The 12,276-nt window shown below is 33.2% G+C and overlaps 1 protein-coding gene across 1 annotated transcript in view; it reads left to right on the top strand.

The window, feature by feature from the left end:
- Nucleotides 1-1,794: 1,794 nt before the first annotated feature.
- Nucleotides 1,795-12,276, top strand: part of LOC106463227 (A disintegrin and metalloproteinase with thrombospondin motifs 9-like) — a 170,379-nt gene continuing 159,897 nt past the window's right edge. Inside the window, exons 1-2 of the mRNA XM_022390671.1 lie at nucleotides 1,795-2,103; nucleotides 7,300-7,625. Of these exons, the coding sequence (XP_022246379.1) occupies nucleotides 2,034-2,103; nucleotides 7,300-7,625 (396 nt within the window). The 5' untranslated portion in view covers nucleotides 1,795-2,033. The remainder of the gene's footprint in view (nucleotides 2,104-7,299; nucleotides 7,626-12,276) is intronic.

Consider the following 12,276-nt stretch of genomic DNA (forward strand, 5'->3'; position numbering starts at 1 on the left):
AGAGAGAAATGAGTGTTTAGTGTTTCAACTTTACTTCCTTTTTCCTATAAAGTTAATATACTGTACTTACGTTAAAGAACATGTGTAGTATAAAAGAGAACATCCTCAAAACCTTTATTAGAGGTTTGAAATTATAAATTACGAAATATTGCTCAGATTTCTTCGTAAAATTAAAGTTTAATTGGGAAACCCGTGTTTTAAGTACTTAGTAAGAAAAAGTTGACTTGTACTCACATTATAAAACACTGAAACTACATAAAAGTCGATTGAGTTAGTTTTTCTCCGAAACATTCACCCCAACTGTGTTTGTTTGTTTGTTTTTGGATTTCGCGCAAAGCTACACCAGGGCTATCTGCGCTAGCCGTCCCTAAGTTAGCAGTGTAAGACTAGAGGGAAGGCAACTAGTCATCACCACCCACCGCCAACTTTTGGGCTACTCTTTTACCAACGAATAGTGGGATTGACCGTCACTACATAACGCCCCCACGGCTGAAAGGGCGAGCATATTTGGTGTGACGGGAATTCGAACCCGCGACCCTCAGATTGGGAGTCGAGTGCCCTAACCACCTGGCCATGCCGGGGCCCCCCAACTGTGAGTAATAACGCTAGGTTTAAAGCAAGCTACAAATGCCATACTTTGTCAATAAATGTCTGTAATTTGTTTTTAGCATACTTTTCGTCTGGTAATTATTCTGTGCATACCTGATATGATTATGAGTTTGAAACACTATCTGATTTCAAAGTTCAACCGGCTGTGCATGTCTTATAAGGTCGTGAAGATTTGAACAGTTGACGTAAGGCACATGTGCGTTTTGTTCCAGACATGATGCGATTTACTACTCTATAGCTACTTTAAAGGATATGACTTTCCAGACAACCCTTAATTTAATGAAAATTGCTCAGAGTAATTTATCACATTTCAAGAAAAACGTACTTTGGTCTATTTCTTGTTTTGTTTTTCATTATATTTCGAAGAAATTCATTACCCACGAAACTTAAAGGTTAACTCGTTCAGTGACTTCCAGACAATTTAAGTATAATAAGAAATGATCGGTTTTCATGATGTTTCATACATCATTAATTATGCACTTGTCGCAGAACATAATCGCTCTTTCGGTTTTGGGGGCGTAATAATGTGATGGTCAGTCTCACTATTGTGAGTTGGCGGTGGGTGGTGTTAACTAACTGTTTTTCCAGTGGTCCATCTTTTGAAAATTAGAGAAGGCTAGCGCAAATAGTTCTCAAATAGTTTTACACAAACAATTAAACGACCAGTTTTACTTGATAACATAATTATATCCAATCTTCGAAGCTATTAGAGCTGTATCTTCCACAACCATGGTAAAATAACAATAATAATAATAATAAACTCTATGGAATCATAGCTTATCAAAGTATACATTAGAACTACTTCAGGAAATAATTTATTTGTGTGTATGCAGAAAAATCATCCAAATAATGTGGTAAAAATAAATTTGACGGAATCACTAATTAATGTACATAAGATAAAATGAGATGAATGAAAAGATTGGAAATTAGCTGAGGATTCAAGAACTTTTATGTACAGAAATGAAGTATGTAAATTTTCTTCGATTATGTTGAAATAGTAAATTACGAAGCGTTATAAACATAGATATATTACGAGAACGCATTCAGCTAAAGAGCTAGTTTTGAAAGCTAGCAGTAGAGGGAGCGGAATTTTTCGCAGTGTGCTCTAAATGCACGTGATCTGTGTGCAGCTCTTTCAGTATGAAAGCGGAGACGAGGGAAGTATGCCGCTTGGTTTGTAAAGCATTTGTGCTGTTTTGCACTGGTAGATATATATATATATGATTGTGTTAAAGGTTTGTTATTTATTTTTTCACTTGTGTATCACAAAAATTAGTCATCATAGACTTCCTTCAAACTATTATGTCAGTTATCGTAATGAGTCTTGAATTAAAATGAACAGATATTGTGCTTGTTTATTATTTCTCCATATCTTTGTCAGTTTGAAAGTGTGAGAGTTTTCTCGAGACCTGTGATCTGAGATAATGTGGTGCGTATTAACACCATTGCTTTTCACCTATGTCATTATATGGAAATCCTGGATTTTAGCAATAGGTGAGTAAAAATCTAAAACGTGTATGCTGGTCATACTTGTAAGTTGTGCCGTATATAATTCTCCTGACTAGTTGAAAAATTGCCATATCGTAAAACAAACGAAATATTATTACTTCAAGCATTTATCGTAAGTCTGTGTATTGTAATTTATATTTTACAAATATTCTGGTTGATTGGATGGTTAAACTCTAGATATATTTCTAAAGTGAAGAATTACGGAATATACCAATCCCATCGCTAATCGTAAATTTTAGTAAAATTAAAACTATAAAATAGCTTGTTTAACCATTATGTCTATAATTAAACTATGGTGATATTGAAAGTTAAACAAAAAATAATGAACACAAAATTATTTTGATATTTGTGTTCCGTTTCTTAAAACGTCCCTTTGTTTACCGTCGTATACAACTTACAAGTGATTATTATTGATATTTAATTAAAATATAGTAAAGAGTCTATTTATCCCTTCACTGCGGGTAATGCTCTATCAATGAAAGTAACAGAAGAGGAGTTAACGAAAGGAGGCAGTACAGGCGTGAGTTGAATAGACTGGTTACTCCCCCCCTCCTGTCCTAGGCTTACAGGAGAAGCTTGCATTTTTTCCATTTAATTTACGTAACGCCATCTTCCTGAGATGTCTTTCAAGATACATTGTTTAATATACGTGTAATAAAAAAAATTAGTTTTATCTTTTACAAAATAAGCTTGAAATATGAGACGATGTGCGAAAATGGTGCTAATGAAGAGAGACGTTGTGGTATTCTCAGGTGCAGGGAGTTAACTTATTAAACAACGTTCTTGCTTTACACAATAGGTATATTTCACTATTCCTCACCATAAATGGATGTAACAGTTTATATTTACTGTTATAAAGACCCCAAAATACTGAAGAACGACTTTACCCATTTCTATTTACATTATTGTTTGTGTATTTTTCCCATGGTTTGAGGTATATTGGTTTATCGCTTATCTCTGGGGACAGATCCGTAGCAGTGAAACAATCTGTAAGAAATTCGAATAAAGACAAAGAGCTAACCACTTCATAGAAATCAATAGGATCATTTTCCGTAACTTATTGCTCCTAAGCACTACACAACTTGCCAATTGCTAAGATCAATGCCAAAATCCACATACTGTGTTTAACAATGTATTCCTACAGCAGCCTTTCCTACGAGAGAGCGCATCTAACACCGAAATGAGTGGGGTGGAGCAATGGCCCAGAATAACATGTAACGAGATTGTTGTTATTTTTATTCGCGCACCAATATATGCTTACGTATAAAAAAAATCGAAATTTCTTGGTGAACAAAATAAAATGCTCACCTGTCTCAACTTAAACGAAAAATAACATATTATAATTAGGATGCATGCATACTACATCTTCATGTGTGTGCACTTTATAACAAGTGTGTATTGTATTTTCCTTTATTTGTATAATAAAATTAATTTTATGCACATACATTTTTCGATAACTTGTAAGTATTATAATCAAAGTCTTTACATTAAAAAATCACAGGACAACCCCGTTAATACTTACTATTATAAAGACTCAAAATACCGAAGAGCGAATTTACCAATTTCCATTTACGTTATTTTTTGAAATTAATGTGTATTTCTTTTCTATGGTTTTAGGTGTAAAGTTCAGCTAATGCAACAAATGAATAAAACGAAATAATAAATTATATTTAACGATAACACCAAACTATCAAAAAAAAATATTATTTTGATATACTCTTTAATTACCTTTTTGATACCAAGTTTAATTAATTTTATTTTTGCGGTTTACAACCGTGAAATAATTTATATGGTTTTTGTTTTCTTTTTACTTACTGTTGAACATACGTGACAATCGAACCGTGAGGTCTTCAACATTCCTACAGGCTGAAGAATTGTTGAAAATCTATTGCTTGATGATATTGCTGACTATGAGTAAGAATGTTGTTTATGCCCTATCGCGGTGTCGCAATATTACACATGAATATAGGAAAATAAATATTAGGTATTTCGATATTTGTCACGTCCTTACTTTACAAAGAAGGAATATTTCACCATTCATCACCATACAGGGATGTAACAGTCACATCTTAGTTACCTTATTCCTCCTGGTACTTTAAAAATTCACACGATTCCATTCAAGTATTGCGTAATAAATTGAAATACATTCGTGTTATTAAACATAAAGTTTGCCAGTAACGTGAGAGGGCATGTCAAGCATTCTTGCTTATTCAACTGTAGAATAGTTAAATTCAAACGATTCTTTACATGTAAGGGATAGCTTTATGTCAAATGTTCATTAAGACCTCGCAATCTATGTTGAATAGAACATTGTCAGAGCTTCAACGATATTAATTTGCTTAATGTTTTCCACATATCTGTGTAATCTTGTCTGGTGGAAGTATAGTATATTGCTGTAGTTGATTAGCGTACCAGGACTATCAATCCGAGAATTCATGGTTGACGTTACGTTGCCTCAAAAACGCGCTCCACACTTTCGGGTCGTGAGTACACTATAAGAGTGATGGTAAAATCCCAAAAGGTGTCGGTGGTTCTGTTGGCTAGCTGCCCTCTTTTTCATCTGTTACTTCATAATTAAGGACAGTTTTGAGCAGATAGCCTTGTGTAGCTTTGCGCGAGAATTCTAAAAATAAATAGTAACACCATAGCTGATGTTGTCACTATTTTATATTGATGTTCGCTTTGAGAACGTCCCATATTATTGGTATAGTATTCAAAACTAAGAGAAACATGAATGCATTGGTACAAATGCAGTCAGTATACTTCGATTTTGCACGTTTCATTCGTTTTTAACTATTAGAAACTTCAATTTATTATCAAATAAAGTAATCATTGCTTATAAAGTAAGATGTATAGATTAGGTCACACTAAGTGACTATTTGTAAGAAACGTTTTTCTTCAGCAATGCAAAATGATTGAAATATATATATATATATATATCATTGGTACATATGTAATTGTCATAGAAGATACAGATAAAATAGACATAAAACATGACAGTATAAAACGAATATTTGTTCTTTTTCTTTGCGCTTTTTAGTTTTCTTTTTCTCTTTTCTGGTTTGGGATGGGGATGGAATTTGCCACGTGCTTTGCACATATTTTCAGTATTGCCTGTGACTACTATGTAACAAATAGTGCATAAGCTTTTTATGTATTAGCATCTTGCTTTTACGTGTGTTACACAAATTTGTCGTCCGTTCAATCACGCTATTTTCCTGTATTGTCTCAGTAACGACATTATTTGTTGCTCTAAATTACATGATACATTCTGCAACCTTCAGCAGTCGATTTTGCAATATATATTTTTATTTTGGAGATAGTGTATTTGGGGAAAAAAATCTGAGTATAAAAAATAACCAAGTTATTAGCAAGCGTTATTTTCCTGAAGTGGATAAATTGTGCTTATTTTTCACTCGTTAATCCTCCTATTTCTTTGTTATTTCACGCAATATATTTGTGGAAACATAACTCACTGAAAATTGATTTTAATCGTTCACTGGACCAAATCGGATCCATGTTGTCACTAAACGTGATTTATTGCAAAAATATGCATAATTTTCTCATATTGGAGCAGATGACCTTTGTGTAGCATTGCCGTAGTTAATTCACAAAAAGTATTTTGTTCATGTTCGTTCAAAATACTTTATATAAATGAAATATTGGAAATTGTTGGATATTTAATATTTCAAAACCCTCTAAATCTGATTATACCTCCGTTATTTTTAAAGTGCTGTTTATAGAATCGTATTTAATCGTTTTGTACTGGGGTTATGCTTTATCTTCCAACATGAGATGCTGGTCAATCAGTCATAAATATTCGTATATATCCTGTCTGAATAATAAGAAAATGATCAACTTTATATTAAAGACGTTATTTTTTGTTAAAGCTATGCACGGTGCAGCATTTTCAGTTACAGAAATATAACGCAAAAATGGATTTAAATAAAAAGCATGGAAGCGTGAAGTTTAAACGGCTATTTAGTTCGTTTTTAATATATTAATATTCGTAAGCCTGAGCGCTGCTTCCTCTCAACATTTTGAAGACTAGTGGATATCTCCTGTGCTGGTTTCTCCGGGTGCGTAATTCGAAGCCTTTGCACTTATAACTTACATAGACCATTCAGTCTTAGCGAAATCGTGTCAGTTTGGGGGAAGAATGTAGGTCATATGTAGCCCTGATGTGGCTGATCTAATCCACACGTCACGTTTCATGTCTAGGCCATAAAGTGGAGTCATAGCTGGCCAAGCACACAGTAACTGTAAACACGAGTCATAAGTTTATACATGATTTCTTGAATACTGCAGACAATAGTTAAAATACCATATATTTGCTCACACTTTATATATTCGCTTATACCTCAAAATTGCCAATAATTCATTTCTTTTCGTATTTTGTATTCATATAGTTTTTTGTACGAGCGAGTATCAAAGCATTGTAAACACCTAACTTATAAACCCCAACCTGTTAATTCAGGATTAACGTGATCTAGTTTTTCTTGTTGTGAAAATATGAGTTTGTGCTCTTGTTGAAAATTATTGATCAATATAAACAGTTAGAGATACCCATGATATTTTTCTTTTGTCCACTTGACAGAATGTAACTATGCTTATTGCACATTTTACAGTTGGTCGTCCAATAAATTTAAATGATGTCATAGAGCGGAATGTGGTTTGTTGTTCTCAACAAATTACAATTTTGTTCAAAGAAGTATTCTTTTTTCGCACATTTGTTCTTTATTAACAATCGTGGAATACCATCTTAATAGGAAAGTAGAACATGTCGCTTCCTTTTCAACTTAAATCTCGTCAAAGAAGCGCTTTTGTTTACTAAATCGGTTTCACTTTTTTTCTCGGACTACTCATTTCCTACGTTTATTTGAAACGTACAGAGGTTATCCCAGTTGGTTCCTGTACAACAACGATATATTTACATCTGAAAACTATATAAATCCTTAGTGTGTCAGTTAATCACCAAATAAATGTCATAGTTTTAGTTCGAGATTGACTCCTTCTCAGTTTATACTAATCATTAATGTATCCTATCACTAAACTCAAACCTTGTAGTTGAAAAATCTGCATCCTAATTTTTCATTTTGGAGTAATTAGAAAATTGTTATACACATAAATGTTCTTACGTTACTGTTATCTTGCTTAACTCATTTTACAATATATTTGCAGATCCACCGAAAAGTGCACTGTCAAGATCACAGGTGGTGTACCCAGTTCGTGTCGGACAGCTGTATCACGATCATGATAACACGTGGAGGCAAGACAGAAAACAGAAAATGTATTATAGATGGGAAGCTTTCAATAAAATATTCATTTTGAATTTAGAACAAGAAAACAGTTTTATATCTCCCCACTTTTCTTTGCAAACTGTGGATTCATTAGTCGAAAACACTACAATATGGATACATCCACCTATCGAACGAAGCTGTTACTACCAGGGTCGTGTTCAAGGTGATAAACCATCTAGGGTATTTGTCAGTCTTTGCAAAGGAATGGTAAGTATTACTCGGAAATTGTATGATTTTTATAGTTTAAAATAATTCTAACTCAAACATATTGCTATCTTTTATATTTCTTTAAAAAAAAAATTCTATTACCCCGTAGTTTACGTGAATGTTCGTACATGGAAAAGTACACTCATTATTAATCTAGTTTATAACAGGAATTCTCACATTTGTACATATTTAAAAATTATGAATTGCAAAAAAAGAACTAGAGAGACACTCAGTAGACCGCATACCTCCGAAACGCGGCGTTGATCATATTCGGCTCTCAAAAAATACGAAAATGTGTTCATATGTCCGTCGTTATTAACGGACACGGACAATTATTGGCAGGACAACCAAAAATAATATTCTACAAGTTTCATCAAAATCTGATAATTTTTGACACAGTTGTAGAGCAAAAATAGTATGAAAAATCGGCCCCCATGTTAACAGATAGGGATTTTCTTTTCGTAACATTCCTGTGACCTTGACTGTCCATAAACTAATATACATTTGGACTATGATCCAACTTTCATCCAAATCCATTCAGCCGTTTACAGGGGTAAAAACATAACTTCCCTCCATCTTTAGTGGCGGAGGTAACAAATAGTAAATAGCTGTTGCACTAATTTTATGTTGTAGTCATGAGTTATTGAACTATTAATTGAGAGAACTGGCATCCTCTAACGATTTTTACCTCTAAATAAGTAGATAGGAATATTTTTGCACTCTGTGTATTAAAAAATCTAAATATTAAGGGTCAATATTATAATTCATATTGTTCTTAAAACAAGTGAATAAAAGAGTTAACATTACAGTATTGTTTAGTAGCACCATTCTATTCAATGTGAAAGGAGGATAGTAAACTAGCTTTATTGATATAATAGAGATTGGAGTTAAGGTCTGACAGATAGAACATTTTAGAATATCGCATTTCGATAAAAATGTAATGAGAACGCCCTCCCACTCAATTGATATTGATAGTCATTGCATGTGTGTTTATTGAAGAATTAATATGTTACTATAAAATGTAAAACAAAAAGAAATCCAGTGTTCTTTCAGCTCTAGAACATTCTATGATTTTTAATGCTTTCTTAAGCAAGGCTGTTCATCATAATCCTAGTTGTTTAATATCAAGTATTGCTTTGGTTTAAGATAAATTCTGATCTGATTGTTCCAACAAGTAGTCGTACCATTAGCGCTTTCTGGATCTTAAAGGTGTCACTTACGCCTTGAATTTTCTCTCCTTTTAACACTGTGAATATTTAATCAATTTGCAAGAAGCTAAGTACCTTTCTAGGTATATCATTCTGCACAAAAATCGCATAATTTAAGAAAGCATTTTTAGTATTCTTTAGATCGGGAAATTTCCAAACATTTTGTTGTGAGCTACTGTTTTAAAAAAAACATTACAAATACTTCTTTTGTTTTAAAACTTCATCTCTTTAATGATTGTTCAGAAAGTTCCACTTTCTTCTAGCTCTTAAATCCTTGAGTAACTGGATGTAGAGTGCAGTGTTCAAAAATATAATAAACCACATACTAATGTCTAATGACAAGTAAATTAATGATAATCATGCTTCGTCAATTTAAACGACGTTCACACCAAAACAAATTATAGTATCTCCTATCTAATCATTTTAAAACGGCAGATATAGCTATTTTCAGAGCTGAGCTTCATTAGTAATTGGTCAGACCACATGCTTGACGTCATGAAAGAGTGACAAGACAGGGCACCAGTAGAAAAAGAAACTGACAGGAAAAGAAAATTACTTTAAAAAACAAGATATTTATCGTTCTGTTTCTAAGATATATTGCTTTTCTAACAAATATAAACCTATACTTTGGGATTACAAATGAATGTTTTACAAAAATAATCCTGACAGCTAGCAGAAATTACTTTTCACCAAGAAAAATGAAAAAATACATAAATGTTAAAAATGCTAAAATATCAATTTTAATTTGGTGGTGGTGGTGGGGGGGGGGGGTTCTTGAAATATAAGTAGATTTACTTGAAAGTGAAATTTAACTTGCAAGTGTACACTCCACATTTCAAAGATACACGCCTCGTATTATAGGTCTATGTTCAGTACCACGTTAATATATCATCAACCAATGAAGCACGACTAAATATATATGCCCATTTACATTAATGTTTAGTTATATTACAATGATCATGTAGTTCAACTTCTTGCTCTAGAGGCAGACAACCCCTTGATCAGTGATTTGCTTCGAAAGGATACACTTCCTTTGGATTTGCTGCCACATCTATTAATCTTGACAAAAGCCTAAAGAATTATACAATGAACTATAACTATGACTTAAGTGTTACTGATTTATATTTAGGTTCATATAGCTTATTTCTTACTATATGGTCTTCACATCCTTGGTTTACTTTCGTGGAGCTTGTTTATTATTATATGGTCACTGGAGATTACAATAGGTTGTCTGTAGGTCCATAAAGAATTTATGACAAATAAAATAGCGATTCGTAAGTCATGTTAAGATAGCGCTTATTGAATGGCGAAGTTGACTTTTTGTAACATTGTCCAGGCTGTCTACATTACATACCAGTTATCCATTAGTGTACTCACAACAAGCCCTCTATAAAACAATATTCGCCAAACAAATGAACTGTCTCTAGTCTAGATATGGTATCCAGGTACACTGATATCCAATAGGTACCCAACGTTTCTGCATTGCTGTAGGTTCTATGTAAAAGTAATTGAAGTATATGCACGACAACTGGATATATCGTACTAAAGATATATTCGAAGTTAGCTATGGTAGTGTGAAACTAACGATTAGATTAACTGTGATTATCCCCCTCCACATTTTTTTTTATCTCGATATCTTCCTATGGAAGCTTAAAATTACTAACTGATTTACAAATTAACTATAATGTTGTAAGACACAGTAATCGTAATCTTCTCGTTCAGGTGAAAAGCAAAACACAATGATTCCTACATAAGCTCCAGAAAAACTAAAACAACGAGATGAAATCTTACTCAAAATATTAGTTAAAACAAATGGACATTAAAATAGAAAAATCATAGTACAAAAAATCAAATGTAAATAAACAAAATCAACAGTGAACCATAAAAACACAACAGTCGTCCAGCTAATACTTCAAACAAAATTAAAACTCATCAAACAAAATTCAAATATTAGAAGTCAAAAATGAAAATGTAATATAAAATAACACATCAGTAAACCCCCAAAACAAAATAATCATTATGATAAAAACAGAACTGACATCAACTTCAAGAATATATACTGCATTTACAATTACTGTAGGAGATTTTGCTTCTTGGTTTGGCTGTTCCTATCTCAGCTCCTTGGCATGATGGCCATCTCTTTTTAAGGAGTCATCTCCAAAATTGAACCTGGGTACCTCGCAGTCCATGCTGACCATGACATTGCACTATGGCCAATCAACAGGTGATAAGACAGAAACGTGAATGAAGAGTTAACCATGATGTTTTTCGTGCCAGCAATGCTTTGGGCTGAAGTATTCCACTCTGTTGGGCACTTCACGGCAGTCCTACCAGTGCAATAGATTTTCAGGCAGTTCACAATATTCATGGACTCCACTGACAATTCAGAATTTAAAACACAGAGTTAACACAATTTGTTAGCAGTTATTGTTAACAATTTAAGGTGAAACCAATCAGACTGTGGCTGAAAAATTTGTCTGGATACAGATGTAGTGCATATGAATTGTTTAGACATTCGTGGTAAATGCTTTCTGCTCTGTGACATAAGGACATAGCTGTTCTACTCATTAGGGAATGTACAATTCACATAGCTTCATATGGAACAGTACATGTGCAGATACCTTGGCAAGACCCTCTTAACATACTGGCTTTGGCAATAGCCATGGCTCAGTAGATACAGCCATGCATGAGTCTTTCACCATTGTCTCCCAGATCTAATGTGAAGGAAAGTGTAAAACTGCAACCAGTCTTTCCTTTGCAACTGAAATTAGGTCAACATTTTTACATAGAGTATCCACATATTCTAATCTTGAATATTTCATAACCTGTTTACAACTCCAACCTGCCTTATAACTCTAGTTAAACATTATCCAAATATATAAGTAAAATTACGACTGCCTTCACAAATAAGTCCATAATTACATTCATAAAATCCACATAATAATTACATTAAAATAGTACAACATGATGATGGGATTATGACGATTCCGAAACGTTTAATAGGTGCTTCCTGTTATTACGTTCGTGTTTTGTTTTATCGTTAAGTTACGTTTTCCGAAAAATGAGTCGATTACTAGTACAACAAATGTAGTCAATATATAAAATCGTGGATAATGACATCACCATTGAGCACCTACCCTGGTTTATATGAAAACTAATATTAATGTTACTCGTGTTCTTCACACGCACTGCACTTCAAACAAACTGATACATACTAACAAAACTATCAGGTACAATCTTTCATAATACATCTGTGAAGGAATGTGCTAATATATCAGCCAACTTTGTGAAGTAATCGATAACAGTTAGTATGTAATAATTACCTATATTAGCCAGGTACATCTAGGGTGATTATCCAGTAGAGAACCAGATGATGACAAAATCTTATCGAAACGTTGTACATTTTCTGTTATGTTAAACTTATATTAAAGTTTTTCTTCATT

This window comes from Limulus polyphemus, unplaced genomic scaffold (assembly GCF_000517525.1).
Source record: "Limulus polyphemus unplaced genomic scaffold, Limulus_polyphemus-2.1.2 Scaffold1353, whole genome shotgun sequence".
Lineage (NCBI taxonomy): Eukaryota > Metazoa > Arthropoda > Merostomata > Xiphosura > Limulidae > Limulus > Limulus polyphemus.